Source organism: Drosophila yakuba, chromosome 2R (assembly GCF_016746365.2).
Source record: "Drosophila yakuba strain Tai18E2 chromosome 2R, Prin_Dyak_Tai18E2_2.1, whole genome shotgun sequence".
Taxonomy (NCBI): Eukaryota; Metazoa; Arthropoda; class Insecta; order Diptera; family Drosophilidae; genus Drosophila; species Drosophila yakuba.
In genome coordinates this window covers 5,319,844-5,337,263 of record NC_052528.2, presented here as the reverse complement: position 1 = coordinate 5,337,263, position 17,420 = coordinate 5,319,844, and the positions used below count along the sequence as shown (strand labels likewise).

At 39.5% G+C, this 17,420-nt stretch overlaps 1 protein-coding gene across 13 annotated transcripts in view; it reads right to left on the bottom strand.

Annotated features, from left to right (window-relative positions):
• The window catches only part of LOC6529386 (longitudinals lacking protein, isoforms F/I/K/T), a 60,321-nt gene that overhangs the window by 5,643 nt on the left and 37,258 nt on the right, over window positions 1-17,420 (bottom strand). Inside the window, exons 6-8 of one of the 13 annotated variants that reach the window (XR_005560465.1) lie at window positions 13,804-13,908; window positions 11,968-13,494; window positions 11,076-11,913 (exon numbers count right to left, since the gene is read on the bottom strand). The exons of 2 other annotated variants lie outside the window; for them this stretch is intronic. Coding sequence is in view for 9 of the 11 variants with exons in the window: in XM_015196848.2 (XP_015052334.1) it covers window positions 12,077-13,494; window positions 13,804-13,908 (1,523 nt within the window). In the remaining 2 variants the exon portion in view is untranslated. Of the gene's footprint in view, window positions 1-186; window positions 679-830; window positions 971-1,047; window positions 2,611-2,806; window positions 4,142-4,642; window positions 4,797-8,351; window positions 9,612-11,075; window positions 13,495-13,574; window positions 13,677-13,803; window positions 13,909-14,219; window positions 17,394-17,420 lie in introns of those variants that run through there. 10 more of the 13 variants (XR_006245130.1, XM_015196848.2, XM_015196839.2 and 7 more) reach the window with 10 other exon arrangements.

Genomic DNA, 17,420 nt, shown 5'->3' with positions numbered 1-17,420 from the left:
ACAAATCATAAGACTTAACAAACGGAATTATGTAAAAGCTGAATGAAATGGAACATAAAATTAATTACTGCGCGATGTACATTTAAACAACTCAGTCCCATTCATACGTACATACATGTATTTACAATAAAACTGAAAGCTATAAGCCAACTTAGAACTTCAAGAACTAATATAAAAAGATTCGCATTCGATAGGACAAGACATTCGCTTGTTTTCCACTATTTATTTACAAAATCCGTATATTTTATCTTTTGGCATCAACGAGAACTGGTCTAGTAATATTTATAATTATTTTTGGTAACAAAACTTAAATGAATTCATCAAATTCGTGCTCGATTTTGATTTCAGATGTATATGGGTAGTTGGATTCGTCATCGGTGCCCGCGGGAGTGATCGTGGCCACCTCATCATCCATATTGGCATCGAGCGATAAATTTTGTCCGCTCGTCGTCTTTGGCTTTTGCTTGGACAGGGGCTCCAGGAAGAGTTCGGCATCGTGAAGTTTCTTATGGCGATTGAGGTGGGATCGTCGCTTGAACCACTTGAGGCAGAAGTCGCACTGGAACCTCTTGAAGTCCTGGCACTCCTCGCGCTGGTGCAGCATCAGTCGGCTCAGGGTGTTGTAGTAGCGGCCACATTGGCACAGGAGCTGATTCTTCGGGCCATGACGCACAAAATCTGGAGACAGATAGGAAAAACAAAGATGGGAATGCGATTGCTTAGGCCTTTCCGTACAGCTAGCTACACTAGGCACACACTTCAGAGGATTGCTTTCAGTACAGACTAGTTTGATGAATACAGGGCTAGTGGTGATGAATACAACAAATTGGTTTTAGTTTGACATTTTTATTGGCTGATAAATGATTGGACTACTTAATACTATACGAGTCAATTCAAAAGTATAGACCTTTTTCGGTTGATCCAGCCATCAAATTGCCTCCAGCTCATGATCTCAATCCACGTGTTTGTCCTAGAGAAAAGAGAGAATCCTATTAGTGTTGGTTTTTAATGTGTACATCGCTACGGATTTAATGGCACTGTCTTCGATTTGATTGTAAACATTTATTTATTCGTACTTTCACATACATGGTAAATACGCAGTGGTTGGTTGGGTAATGTTTTTAAAACGTCATCTAGGGTATAGTGTTCGAGTTTAAAATACTTAAACTTACGCTTGCTTGGCTTGAGCTGATGCGAGATTCATTCTACAATTTGAGCAATTCAACTTGGCCTCGACTTGACGGCGCGTTTCGATACTCAGTCCAACTAGCTTAATGAATTATAGATTACATTTCGAGATCATAACTTTGGCTATAGTACAAACAGTTTACTGACTACTTGGGCCAAGACACATTTTGGGAGGTTTAAAAATGTGAATAGAAGTGCTTAGGTCGGTTCTAAAACATTATATACAAGAGATCAATTGAGATATATTCCCTTGTACATGAACTGATTTGCTACGTACTTCTGAGGAACTAAAATTGAATAAAATGGCATTGACATCCAAACAATTTTATAAACCCCCAAAACTATCCGTCGCCCGTGTAAATTCATAGGTTTAGAGTAAGAATTCATCACACAATATGGTAACTCACAACAACAAGTGCTAAACTGAGACTACGAATGCTAAAACATCTTAGTATAACTCGATCTAGGTTCCAAGGATTGCCTCCCCGGAATCGGCATGTTTCTGGTTCATATGCTTGCGCAAGTCCGACTTGTACTTGCACTTGTGGGGGCAATGGGGACATTTGAGATTCGGCTCCACGCCACACTCGTAGTTCTTGTGGCGCTTGAGGGATCCCTTGATCTTGTAGGTCTTGCCACACACATTGCACGCGTACTTGCAGTCGTCCTGTTGCAACGTCATGGTGGTGGCTGTGTGGATGACATTGGACATTCCGTTTATGTAGAGCTTTTCCTGCGACTGATTAACCGCCTCCCCATCACCGTGAATTTTTTCAATCACATAACCCTCGTCGTCGAGCAGATGCTCCTCCTCATGCTGGTCAACCTTCATGGCCTCCAGTTCGAGCTCCCGCTCAGCCTCATCGGCATCGGCCAGCAGCAATCCGGACTCATGTGTGGACACCACTGTGGTGGTGGCACTCTGCGGTGCCATGGCAATGCTGGTGGCCCCGTACTGCATTACGTCGCGCAGGAGCATCTTGTCCTCCAGCCTGGAGGTGTCTATTTTTATGTATTCCTGTCGCGCATGCGTCTGTGGCTGCTGGATGGTCAAGTGCTGTCGATGTTGCTGCTGATGCGACTGATGTTGCTGCTGATGCGGCTGATGTTGCTGCTGGGGATGCTGCTGATGCTGCTGCTGGTGTTGCTGCTTCACAATCTGTATGGTTGTAGCCTGCGGCTTGTGCAGCAAACTGGTCGTGTTGGTGTTTGTTGTGGCATTCTTGGTCAGCGCCGGTATGGTGTACTGTATATTGCCCACCGGATTACCGAGATCGTCGGGAGGCAGCTCCACCACCACAGTGGCTCCCGTGAGCAGACTTGACCCACCATTGCTCAGAGTGGTGGCCGTGGTTAGAGTCTGATTAGGTGCAGCACTCGCAATCGAATAGGGCACCGTCTCCAGAATAGTCCAGTAGCCGTCTGCAAGAAGCCGGGAAAAGAGAAAAAGACACTGGTTAGTCATCCGCCGGATGATTAACTCTAGATTGCTTTCTATAATTACTTGTAAGCATTAACAAGTGTGTAAGCTGCAAGGCCGTCCAATTGGTTACTTGGATATGTTTTTGATTTTGGTGGAGAGTGTGGTCTTGATTGAGGGATTATAAACGTGGGCTTGTTTGGGTTTTGCTTTCACGCATATATGATTCGTATGCTTTATTCTTAATTGCTTGCATTTACAATGTATTATTAAAACATTTACAAATTCTTGCTTTACGTTTGCTATGCTTCATAGGACACCAAGAACTATCATTACAGTCGTTTATGTGGTAGGTATATTGAATTATTAAATGTATAACTGAGGAATATATATGTGTGTGTTTGATTAAACGTGGCAAACTAATGGCGCTTTAAGTCTTTGACTGCTTTGCATGCGAAAGCCCTAATTGCTGGCAAGAATATTTGAGTTTTGAGAACACCAACCACAGTAGAACTAAACATTTAATTTTCCATATAGTATCTGCATATAGTACGTATCGTTTTTATGTGTATAAATAAAATGGTCTTTGACCGTTTTGCGGCTAACTAAAGACAGTTAAAATGAAACGAAAAGATAAAAAAACGGAATGCGCTCAGATAAAATGGTATAAAAAGTAAAACGTAAAAAGTTCATTAAGTAATTTGTGCAGGAATGTGGACCAGCTTTTCCACAGCAATTGGGTTCGGTTGGGTTGGTTATGGTTTTGGAGGATTGGAGGTAGCTACTACTTGGACAAGCAACTATTGTCATTTTTCATTTGGTAAACATTTCACATTACGCCTCTCGAGCGGCTGCTCTTGGGTTGTCAAAACTCCGCTTCCTAGCCATCGTCGTCGTAGTCCTCGTCATCCTCCTCGCTTTCCTGCAAAACCGGCACCGCTGTGATCGTCAGATCCCTGCCGGCGAAATCGAAATTGATCTCGCAAAGGGCGGCAGCGACATCGCTGTCCATGCCGCCGGCATCTCCATCACCATCTCCATCTGGATCACCATCGTCGCCATCGACGGCCTCCTCGTCGTTGCTCATATCGTCCTCGTTGCGTATCACATACAGGCTCTCCTCGTCGTCCCTGGATTGCTCGTAGAGCATGCAGTGCTTGCGCTTTGCGTGCCGCAGGACATGATCCTTGCGTCGCGATCGATACTCGCACGACACGCACTTGTACTTCTTTTGCTTGAGGCAGTACTTGCGCACATGCTCCTGCAGCTTCTGATGGGACTTGTAGTAGCGGTTGCAGTGTTTGCACTGCATGAAAGAGTCCCTAGGTAATCCTCCGCCACTAGAAACCGCACCACTGTTCGAGGTGTTTTTCGCATGGGAGTTGGTGGTGCTGCTACTGGTGGTGGTGGTGTTATTGTTGTTGTTGAGATGGTAGCCGTAGAACTCGTCGTTAGCATTGGCAGTTGAGCCCGGATTGGCACTGGTTGAGGTGTCCACGCCCAGAAGACTGCCAAGGATCGGGTAGATGTCTGCTGGTCAAAACACACGGGATACATACAGCATGGAGGTATCGAATCAAAATAAAAGGAGAACAAACCAAAAAATTAATAGTGGGCCGAAAGCTGAGCACACATAAACTTAAATTAGTTAAATTAATCAAATAATATTGAGAACTTAGTGTTTGTTGGCTTCTACCCAAGAGACGCTGAACGATGAATATTGTTGAATTATGAGTTTAGTTGATTGAGTTGTTGAGTTTTGGTTCATTTGGTTCTTGCAGATGAAGTTTTAGCAGCTTTTGGGAGGCGGTTGATGATGTTTGTTTGATGAAGATGCGGTAATGGATGGATGACACAATCCCCAGCAGAGTTACACGAATGCACCACATATACAAAAGCCACTCAAGCACTTCTCTAAACAAAAGCATCGAAACATATGTACAAAAACAATAAGATTATAGAGATCACAAATCAAATGTCGGTGTTGTTGTGTTGTTGTTGGTGTGATTTTCAAAACTACAACAATACAGCAAATTAAATTACATATGTTCATATCATATATTTGGTTTTGTCAGTATAACTAAGCTCAGTTAACTTTCAGTATAATAACATTGATTAGCAGATGGGGCCACTCAAGGTTTCCTCGGTCTCCTTCTGAATTGTTCGCCCTTCAGTTGTTCCAATACACCTAGAAAAAGAGAAAAGGTACTATTAGTTCGAGTTAATAATTATACTAGTATTTCACTGCATTCTTTTGTTGATGCGCTGGAAAAATAGAATGTTCAAACAGCATTTAAAGGTAGTTTTGGATGTTTTCTATTTTTTAATATATTTTTAAATTTAGTTTTTATTTCTTGTTTTGTTTTTTGCCTGTTTACTTATACAAATAAATCGTTTTACTCGTTAAACATTTAAAATAGTTTTACAAATTTTGTTAAGGCGTTTTCTCGGCTTTATACACATTTATATAATTAAATTTACTTTGAATTCGGTCTAACATTTCTTCATTCCATTTAAATTGGTTTAAGCACACTTTTCATAGTCTAACTGGCATTTTGAATGTCGTTTTCATTTTCATAAATATATATTGATTACTATTTTCAATTTGTTAATCTAAATTGCAGTGCAAAAAGCAATGTGATTCATTGTCGTATTGTATACATTTTTGTAAACTTTTTTCGTTGGCGCAATCTTAGCTAAATAACAAAATGTTCCAACATCAATCGGTTTACATTTTCTTTTTTTATATGCTTTTTTACACATTTTTTCTGCGCGTTGCTTTCATTTTCAACATTTACTATTCGTTAAGCGTGCGTAAACAGCAATCAACAATCATTTCTAACTTCCTTTTTCGTTAACTTAAAGCTACGTTTTACTTGATTTATTGTGTATGCATGTGCTATTTATTGAATTCCCCATTTTGTATTATTAGTTTTTTCGAAATAATATTAGAATAAACAAAAAAAAAAGAATCAGAAAATGTAGCTTAATGAAGAGAAACAAAATATCAGATTTTCTTAGACATATCTCGCAACTATTATTTTATTATTTATGTGTGTTGTTTGTGTATTGTGTGTCTATGTGTTTGAAAAGAAAGCCTTTCTCTTGTTCAGTACCCAACCTATTGCCCTCCCACTTCTTTCATCTTATCAGATCCGATCAGATCAGATTTGATCAGATCTGATCTATGCTTCGTTTCATTTCAATCACAATTAATCACATCGATTCCTTTATATGTTTGTATGTTTCTTTGTATCTATATGTAGATATATTTTGCTTTACATATAATTTTACATTCACAGCTCCTTGTTTACAACTTTTTTTAACGTGTATTTTGTGTGTTTGGGGTGTGTTTTGGGTGTTTATAAATCTTTGATATTGTTTATATAACAGAATAAGATACATATTAGTAGAAATAGAGTTATCTGGGTTAGTACAATTTCTCGAAAAATATTTCACGACCATCTCATATTGTTCTCAAACTCGAACGAATCGCTGCGAACATGTTTGGGGGGGTGTGTTTGGTGATTTAGTGTTAGTAAATTATTAATCAAATTATATTAAAATTTATCACATGCTTTTTTTTAACATTTTAACTATAACGACTCGAAAGTTTTGCCATTTCGGACCAAATTCAACTGCATGGTCTCGTGTGTCTTGGATTTAATTACAATCGTTAATATTTGGTTCATTTCGAGTCCATCACATGCGCTGTTGATAAATTATAAAATATGCATAGTAGGTGAATCCATGTGCTTCGCCTTACTCTTGTTGTAACAAAAATTATATGTAATTAAAACTATTATGTTTATAGATAAATAAGAACCACAACCTTAGAAGATAGTTAATTAGATCGCATCTAGAATATTATTTATACAAAACGGATACAATTATTGAATTTCGTGTAGTGCTCTTGTTATACATAAATCTAACAAAATAATAAGCAAAACTCTCAAGAAACTGACTAGCGCAAGAAAGCGATTAAAAAATATACATAGTTATTAAAGTAAGAATCAAAGATGATAACCAAATGTTTCTTTTAATTTATAACGAATTTAATTTAGAATTTCCTCAACTAATTCGAATACTGACTGATAAAAATTTTGTTTTTTCTTTTCTTTTCTTATCTTGTTTCGTTCGTTTTTGTTATAACAATTTAAACAATTTCGTTTAATATTCGTACATATTTTTTGTGTCGATTTGTGCCAATTTGTTGCCTGTTTTTTAATTTACTTCTTTATCACATTTTTTGTGTGGCACAAACTTTAAAACTGACAACAAATTATGGTATGCGCCCCCCTCTAAGTGATTTTTCATTTGTTGTTATGTCAATATCTTGTTTATGAAGTACCTAAGAAAGTTTGTTATACATTTAAGCTCTTTGTTTGTATATCAACAATTATCAAAACTTCAATTCGTGTTTTTGTGTCTGTGTCTGCATGTGTGAAACAAACGTTCGTTAATATATCTAGATGTTATCGTTTTATAACAAAACCGCACTGCAGCATTTTACGATGCCCTTCCAATTTTGACAAAAGAAAATTATTTTTAAAAAGGAAAAATATACAATTATGTTTACTATTAATTACAATGAGGACTATATTCATTATATCACATACCAATTTATATTTCTGACTGTGACTCGATGCGAGTTCCCCCAACCCGTTTACTTTGCCAATTTCTACATCCTTTTTCACACTCCCATATGCTGCTCGTTTATATTTATATTAACGTTATTTAAAAATAATTAATAACTGCTTTAGTTTGCTTTAAAAACGGTTTGCTTTGCGTAGAGGCGCCAGAACCCAAAGCCACGCTAATTTTGATTTGTTTATCTCTTTTTGGTCAAATTAAAATTCCGCTATCACATATCGTGGTTCATAATTAAAACATACTCGTAATTTAAAAAACGTTTATGGAATGAGCACAAGATAAATTAATAAATTGTTTGCTTTGTTTTTTGTTTTGAAAAAGAGTAAATAGAGATCGTTGAGTTTCTACTATAAGCTATAATTTGTTATATATAGTATATGCGTAATATATTGTGGCCTTTGGGGTGCGTACGCGTACCTAAGCAAACTTCTAACATTTTTATCGATGTGAGTTTGTGATAATAAGCAAATAAAAAATGTGTAAAGGTAAAGAACACCGACTGCCCTTCATATCAGTTTTTTTTTCTTCTTATAATTTTTCTTTTTTTTTGGTGCCCGTTTCGTATTGCACATGATCTAGATCTAGTCGATTCAGATTGGGAAACGCCTTGTCTGGGGTCTAACTTAAGCTCTACATGTTGACTCTGTCTCTGACTGTGTTTTCCGTTTTTCCCTATAGATATAATTCATATCGCTATCAGCATGAAAGACGCGCGAGAGTGTCCTGCACTAGAAATTATACTATAATTAATGTGAATGTGTTTTATTTTGTTAGCGGTTGCGTTTTCTGTTGCTCTTGTTGCTGCTACAATAAAATGCATAATTTCCCATTTTCCGTATTTTCACCAAAATCAAGAAAAAGTTCATTGAGATCATTGAGTTTTCCTAAGGATTTACACACATCATGCAACATGCAGCGGCGCCTGGACTCTCGCGCGCCCCTCGAAATACATCGCCTGCTTCAATTCGTTAATTCTTCAACGCATCAATTCCTTAATTCTTGCCAATTCGAACCCAAAGTAATTAGAACTTTAAAAACTTCAAAAACTGTTACGGACTATCAAGATGGATTAAATGTGAACAAAAAAAACTTTAAAATGATCTAAGAATTAGAATTTGTTAATGTTCCTTTGTATATACGTAGTTACGAGTTAGTGTAGTTGTGTAGATATATATTTATAACTGAATATATATGTGTAAAAACGACTATATGTTTCAAGATCATTTGGAAAATTACACAAAACCGCGCTCTGGACTGGACTGAACTCTGTGTGATTAGGACTTTGGTCTCAGACTGAAGCAAACCTGGCACTAAGGACCCGAAACCTGGAAACCTGTGGTAGAACCCTACTATTCTCTAGATCCCCGATATACCGATACCGATACTGATCCCGGATCCGGCCCGGCAGTCACTAGTTTGAGAGCCTGGCGTCATCGGAGGCCGTTGCAGCATTTGTTGTATCATCGATGTTGGTGGGTGCGCATGTGCAGCACGAGATTGTGTTTGTGCTTCGACTTCTTGTGACAAATGGGGCACTCGAACTTGGGCTCCACGCCGCACTCGAATCGCACATGCCGATTGAGACTGTGCGGACGGGCGTAGGTGTTTCCACATCTATCGCAGGCATAGGCTCCACCTCCGCCACCGCCTCCACCTCCACCGATTCCACCACCTGCACCGCCGCTTCCTCCGCCACTGTTCCAGTTCCCTGCCACTGATCCACCAGCTGCTGCAGCTGCTGCTGCCGCCGCCGCCGCCGCTGCTGCTGCTGCTGCCGAAGTGGAAGCTCCTCCTCCGGCGGCTGTTGAGGCACTTGTGTTGTTGGCCGCCAGACCAGCGGCAGCCGCAGCGGCCACAAACTGCACAGCCACACTGCTGGCCGAGTCCTGGCCAGGACCACTGCTGCTACTGTAGCGACGCGTGGGCGTATCGGGACGTGGCACCTTATCCGGCACAGCCGGATAAATTAGCTGCGGCAGGGCTCGTCCATGAGGATGATGGCCGTGGTGATGGTGGTGGCCAAGGGGCAGGGTGGCCGGGGAACCGCTTTGGGCAGCAGCCAGCAGGACTTTGGCCAGATCAATACGCAGATCGCAGGGCTCCATGCTATCCTCGTCGTTGCTGTCATCGTTATCGCCATTGCCATGGCGCGGCTGCGTCTTGGGCACCAGCAGGCTACCCGGGCAGTGGGCGGTGGGCGTGACTCGGCCGCTTTCGTGCTCATTGTGATCCTCCTGACCGCTGCCCGGCTCGAACTTGATGACCGGCGTTCCAATGGGACTATTGTAGGGACTGGACTTGATGCCCAGCAAGTTGTAGCTGCGACGGTTGGGCGACAAACGGCCGAATTCTGAGAAAAGTGGTTAAAATATAAAAATAGAATAAATATAATTTTAGTTGGTTGAATTTGCAAGCTATTTTAAAGGGTTTGTATCAGTTCTCTGTTGAGTAAAAATCATAATCAGACCTATTACTAACTGAAAATAAATAAAGTATGGAGTTTTACCGTAGTTGTTTAGAGTCGTTTCTTTACTTGGTTTTGAGTTAAATATGTTGCTTTAGTGAGACATGGTGCTGTATGGAGTGGAGTGAACTGGATTGGAGTGTGTGTGGTGTGTAGATGTCAGTGTTTCTGTGTGTATGTGAGCTTGTGTAAGTAGGCTGCAAAATTAAATTTTTATTAAATATAAAATTAAAACACAATGAATACATCGATAATTTTGAGTAAAACACTTTAACGGAGCTAAGCAAAAATAAACATAAACTTCTTGTTTAAGTTACAAGTGAGAAATGGCTTCAAAATCAAAGAGTTTCTCCGATAATTATTTAAGAAATGTATGTTGGGTGGTTAGTGACAAAAACACTTAATAGTACTAGTGGAGGGCAGGACGCATTACTCGCAGGACTTGGAAATCTACTCCCGGTTTCCAGTGCCCGAAGTGTTCTCGTCTCGCTTTATCGCTTTAAAAATACGCATGCAATATTAAAGTGTAATGGAAATCATAATACAAAGGTCAGGTAAACTTAATAGTTCTCGATAGAAGTATTTGGAAAAAAATATCTATACAAACTAAGTTTTTCTTTGTTCATTTTCATATTTTAATTTTTAAATAAATTAATGCTATGTATGCATTGTAATTTGTTTCACACGCTTCACAATCGCTAGGAAGAAGGCAGATAGATAGATATATAGATATATATAGATGGCTAGATAGGTAAAAGAAACTTAAAGTTAAACCTTCGATAATACAAACGAATGGAGTAATACTAAAAAAAAAAGGTCAAACTACAAATCTAATAGGTCTCATACATTGTTATGTAAATTATAATTACTTCGTCTAACAAATACATATATATATAAAGTCTAAGTAGGATACATAATTATGCATATCTATAATGTATAATAGTATTTATATAGGTTGTAGTAGTTAAGCATGCAAACAACAATAAGAGAGGGAAGAGGCAACACCATGAATCGCGTTGTTTGGCTGGCGCTCATCAGTCAAGATCAACATCATCATCATCACATCAATCCATCCACCTGAAATATAGATCTGATTAGTATAGATTCTAAGTAAGTGCACGCATTGCCTAAAAACTTTTATTTCAAAAGGGGTGGGGAAAGGGTGTTGAATATGGGGGATGTGGAGTGGCGATCGAGTTTTACCTGGATGATGGGGAATGAAGAACGGTTCTATATTAAAATAAGTACAACATGGGGTTTCGGTATTTTGTTTTTGACATTTGCTTTTAATTGTATTTCGAATTTTCTTTCGGGTGTGTTTTGGTTTTAAATACATTTAGCCGGCAATAATTACGATTCATCAGTTTATTGGAAATACATAGTTGTAATCGTACTCAATCAATATAATGGTATTCTCTCTTGCAACTTCATAGAGGTATTTGTCTTTTTTTTTTCCTTTACATTACAATTTGTTAAGGTAATTTGATGGTACAACTCTCGGGTTTCAGTGCCGTTCGTGGTTCGTGATTCTGTTCATTAAATCTAACAATATTCAAAGCATACATGCGCTGATGATATTTCGAATTAGGGTTTATAAACATTGTCATTATCAATTAGGTTTAATTTTTGTCTAAAATTGAAAATATTATATCTCATTATCGTTTCGTTTTGACTAGATAATCATTTTTAGGTGATAATCATTATTATATAAGCATAACTTAGTGACCAGAAATAAAGTTTTTAAAAATGTTTCTAACAAATTAAAAAAATTATTGCGTATGCAAACATAATACAAAATCAAAAAGATTATTATTATTTTTATAATTAAGTATCTTTGGAGGGGCATTTGCTTTACCTTCATGCCATGCATACAGTTAGGGTTTTTTATTTAAATAATAATATTATTACAAAATATTCCCTTCTTTTTATTTATTTTTTGCTTGTAGTGTTTGTAGCACACCAAAAACAAATTTAGCTGATGACTAGTTTTATATATCTTCTTTTTGGTTTGGTTTCGTTTTTTTTTTCTTTCCTTTTTTCTGGGAAAAAATTTACACATATTTATAAAGATTAGGTTTAAATTTGTTGAGAATTTGCTAAAGCAATACAGTATTCTTTGTTTTGCATGTATTTTTGTTCAATGTATTGCAAACTACTTCTAGTTTCCTCCACGGCATCACCGGCTTCGTTCAACGAAAATAAAGAAATCGTAAGGGGTCCCGGTCCCCACAGTTCCGATGGGCCCATAAAACTCAACTCGAAGGATTTACCAAGATTTGCACTAGCAGAATATTTGTTTCCAAAGCCGTTCCTTAGTCGCGGCCTGCGTTTTGTACAAGTCGAAGTCTCTCCTAAGCACTATCGTTCTGGAACACCAAGGTGTAGGTGCTACTGGAGCTGCTGCCACTGTTGTTGTTATTATTGCTGCTGACCGGAACTGCGGTTCCATTGCCAACGCCCATAACGACAGGCAAGTTGCCACCGGCCCCGGGTTTCTTTTCCTCCTCGGCATCCTTCTCGCGATCACGACACTTGGTGTTCAGGTGACGCTTCAGATTGCTGTGGACATTGGTGGCATAGCCGCACATCTTGCTGCAGAAGTAGCGGGGTGGCAGGCCGCATTCGTTCTTCAAATGACACTTGAGACTGTTCTTCCACTTGTAGGTGCGATTGCAGTTGCGGCACACCCACGGCTTCTCGATATCCGCATTGTAGATCATGTCAGCGGAGTGCTCCAGCGACTCCTTGCGTGTGCGCTTGTTTTGGACCAGTACGCGATAGCGATTGTCGTCCGAATGCGACCAGTGCAGGTCGAGATTCTGGCCCTTCACGGGCAGTCCTAACTTGTTGCTCATCAGCGTGCAATTGTTCGGGGTTAGGGAGCCACTGGTTCCCGCGCCTGACACCATCTGCTTGGGTGCCGAGATCGTCGTAATGGTGGCTGGTATGGCGGGCAACTTAATCTGCAGCGACTGACTGGTGGGCTGAAGTTGCAAGTGTTGCAGATGCTGCTGCTGCTCGAGCAATTGCTGCTGCTGCTGGGCACTTAGCACGATCTTCTTGACGGCACCCGCACTGCCACCTCCAGGGAGCAGAGATCCAGCCATTTGCTTCTCATTCGATTGCTTGGCGTGCTTCTGAGTCGCCGCAGCTGTGGTCAGTAGGTCGTCATCATCGTCGTCGTTGTCCATTAAGTAGCTATCCTCGAACTCCTCATTCTCGATCTTCACAGCATCGTAGGTCCAAGACAATGGACTGCCCAGCTTCAGGTCATAGTCGAAGGTGTTCTCATCCTCAATAGCCTCATTGCAAACGGCATCGTCTTCATCCTCGTTGAGCGGCATGCTTTCAGGGTTCTCGATCTTCACAATCACCTCGGTCATGGTGTCATCGATGCTGTCCAGCTCCACGCCAGCAGCCGCCAGAGCAGCGGCCGATGCGGCATCCACATTGCAGTTGCTCGAAGAGCTCTTGTTACCATTGTTCGCCGGCGTAATGCAGGCAATGGTTGTGCGTCCAATGCTCCCGATACGAGTCACCGTTTGGGTTAGCGTCTGGGTCAAACTACTGTTATTGTTGTTAATGTTGCTGCTGGCGATGGCCGCCGCCGCCTGTTTGGCTGCAATTGTTGCTGCTGCTGCTGCAGCTGCCGCCGTGGACGTGGTCGTGGATTTGGTTGTCGTCGAAACTTTGGGCCGGATCGGCGTCGACGTTTTGTTAGTGGTTTTAGCATCGCTTATGAGTGATTTTTTGGACTGAGTTAGTTTGTCTGAAGGTTAGTTGTTTGTCGGTTGTTTATTTTTTGTTTTTTTTGTTTGGTTAGTCATGAAATAGAAATTGGGAATGGTGAAAGTTAGTAAATCTTGTCAATAAATGAGTGTAATCGTTGGATAATGAGTAAGAAACTTATGATGTGTCTGTGTGTGCTCAGCAACAAAACAAAATGTAAGACTGTAAAAAGAAAACAAAGTTATTGGAAACTTCAAAAATAGGATAAAACCATAATATGTAAATGACAAAATCAATCAAATTATGCATAAATCAAGAAAATGGCAGACTGTGCAGCTGTGTAAAATACCTGAGGGATCGTCTGAGGATTTCTCAATTATGGATTTGTCAGCCAGCATAAGCCAATTACGGACTCGAATCCTGGACTCTCCACCTTCGTTCTGGCCAGCTTCATCTGAAAGTGTCAGGTAAATAGGTTGATTTTATTAGTAATCATATATTAAATACAAGTTATAAACTATAAGTCAAATTTTTATGTGTACCTATACTAGATGAGTTTCCTAACCGTTTTTTATATTTCAATAAGTTGTGTTCCGAAATAAAATGTTTCCAAAAATGAAATAAAAATAGTGTAATATAATTTAAAAAAATTAAAATCAATACTTACAAGCAGTAAATAAAATGATAATAAATCTGTGTGTAGAAAATAAAACTTAAATGCGTAGACATCAATAAAATATTTATCAACTCACTATTGCAAACAACTTTCGTTTCTTTTGCGTTTTATTACATGGAATTTGTATATTTTCACATTGAATTTGGGTTTTTTCATCAATTTACAAAAAAGTTTTACAAACAATTCATAGAAAAATTAAATATATATATTATATATAAGGGTATGCTAAATCTGTTTGTTTAATGAGTATTTGTTGTCTTATTAAGTGTTTTATTTATTAAAAATTATTCTCTATTAATAAAGGTTTACGTTTTCCTATTGTTCAACAATATTGTTTTTAGAAAATTTTGAATTTTCCACTTTTGCCACAATGTTTCGATTTTAGAATTTTTAAAATTGTTTCGTTTATTCTTCATTGTATAAAGAGTTGCTAAATTAGCCCAACACCGCAATTATTTAACCAATGTTTTTTGTTTAAGAATTTTAGTTTCTTAAAGAAATTATTTTATACGTAAGCATTCGAGATTTTTCGTCTTCTCCTTCAAGTTCTATTTTTGTAATAAAGAAATAATCAGAGCTCTAAAAATATTTTTTTTTTTTGTTGCACAGTTTTACTGGCCGCACATTTCTGCTTGGATTTAGTTGATCTGTTCTTGTGAATGTTTGTAGTTTGTCGTCATTAGTTTGTTTCATTAAAGCTTAATAAAATCATCTATGGAATGTATTTCGTTGTAGTGGAAAGCAAGTAAATAAAAATAAATTACACTTGACTACTTATAAATGTGCAGCGTAAGAGTAAAACATAAAAACACATATTCATATCATATTCATAAGTTATCAAAAAATAATAAATATAGTGCATGTGACGTATTTTGTGGCGGTGTTCTGTTGGTTGTTGGTTTTTTGTTTTGTATCTGTTTCTGTTCCTTGATTTGTGGTTGCTATTGTGGTAGCTCAGCTACCAATTTTTGTCGCGATTTTTATAGTTTTGGAATTTGGGTCTAGCCCTCACTAAGTACCTGAGTTTAAATGTCTAACAAAAACCATTTAAATCCCGACCTTCCTCGGTTGGATGACTTTTGACTTAAATTCCTGCCTTAACCTACTTAATATGGCTTTAAACATTTACGAATATTGGTATATCATATATTTTAAAAGAAAATGTTTGCAGATTGCTTCTGTTTTTCCATCAATTTTTCAAGGCACTTTATCCGTTGACTACCGAACGTCTCGCCTCGCCTACATTAAATTCTATTATAAGTTGCTGAGCTTATCAAATGTATTGTATTCTCCTCTAGCTTAAGACATCGTCATAATAGCAAAATATTTCCACTTGAGGTAAAATGTTGTATGAAGAGGCTGGTTAATTGACTGACTGACTGACTGACTGGCTGTATGGGAACCTAAAATTGAATCTGTTTGGCACTCTGTACTGAATATCTATCTATGTACTTCCATTGGGTTTAACCGCATGTTCAAGTACATCCTGTGAATGTTCGGCTTCAGCTGATGTCTTGAAATCTCTCTACAATTCCCACTGGGATATTGCCTTTTAAGCCTAGGTTTCTTCTGTTCGCAGATGTGCTTGAAAAAGAACCTTCCTGGTTTAATTGATTGTTTCTCTTTAGCGAGTAATATCTTAACATGGTCTGAGTTTTTTATCCACTGAGTTTGCTACTGCTACTGTTACTGTTACTACTTTATATATTAGTATATATATATATATATATATATTTATATTCCTCGTGCTAAGCCTATGCTATTCATGAAAAATTCTTAACCGTTTCATTATACAAGTTTTGTCTTTCATATTTACGATTTGTGGAATGTTGAATATCTAAAATTGTTTTTGTGTAAAATCATTTTACTGATCACTTTGCTGTTTGCATGAAAATAGAAATTATAGATTTTTAAATCGGTCTCGTGTAAACAATTAATAACAATAACAAAAAATATTTTATGTGAAATGGCGTAAGTTTTTGTGCTTTGCAACAAATTGTTTTCGGTCCATTCAAACAAGTTTTTTTTTCGAAACATCCAGGCATCTTACAAAACTATTTCATGTTCGTTATTTTTTTAAAGATTTTTTTTGTTTTGTTTTAAGCTTAATTTGGCACACTGATTCCGTTTTCCCGAGAGCTTGGTGTGTGATTCTTTATATTTTCTTTCGTCCTTATTATCCCTGATTGTGTTTTTGCCTTTCTCAACTCTAATAACTGATCAACTTTAACTTTTTATACAAGTCTTCTTCAATAGAGTGTCTCTCTACGAGAAGTGGGGATGCAACTCCACCCCGCTGACCAAAGCAGCTGCAGCCGCTGCCACGGAAACCGCCGTCGCTGTGGCTCCGCTGCTGTCGCCATCCAAACCGCCGGATCCGGCAAAGTTCTTCACATCCTCCAACTTGAATTTCTCCTTGTGCATGCGCTCCATGTGCCGGCCAATGTGCATCTTCTGCTTGGCCCGGTAGACGCAGAATGGGCACTGGAACTGCGGCTCCTTGCCGCACTCCCACTTCTGGTGGTTGCGTAGCGAGGACTTCAGCTTGTAGACTCTTCCGCAGACGGGACACGGGTGTCCAGCACCGTTGTCCGCACCGCCCAGCACGCTGTTGCCGCCGCCACCGCTGTTGTTGTGGCCACTATTTGAGGGCGATTGACCTGATCCTGTGGACATGCTAACGCCGGCCGCCGTACTGCCGCTAATCAGATTGTTCATTGCGCTGATGCTGTTCAGGATGTTGATGTGGCATAGTCCAGCTGGGCCGCCAACATCCGCAAAGGTAACGGCTCCACTCAGAGTGGCGGGGAAGTCGCTGCTATTCCCGTTCCCCGAGCTGACTTGATCCTCACCGAAACTCAACTCGGTGCCGGCCGCTGCGGCTGCCTGTTTCTCAGCTACAGCTTTCAGCATCAGGGCGGTGGCCTCCTCTTCGCTAAGATGCTTCAATTTCCCGCCGCTACTGGTTTTTGTGGGCTTTCCACTGCCGTTCCCATTGCTGCTGTGATTGCTACCGCTGTGAGTCCTGGCGGGCGTTGAGGCAGCCCGGGGCTCACTTTTGCATCCGCCTTCCGTGGGCGTCTTCCTGCCACAAGCGGTCACATCCTTGGCGGTCAGACCGGCTGCTCCCTGCTGCTTATCCACCGACAGGTCGGTGGGAAAGACCAGAGGTTGGACACCTTCTCGAAGGGTCACCAGGGGCATGGCCAGGCGGGCATTCCATTCGTTCCAGGTGAGTCCCGCTATACGCGTAATACTCAAATCTAGGTTATCATTTCGTTTCATATATC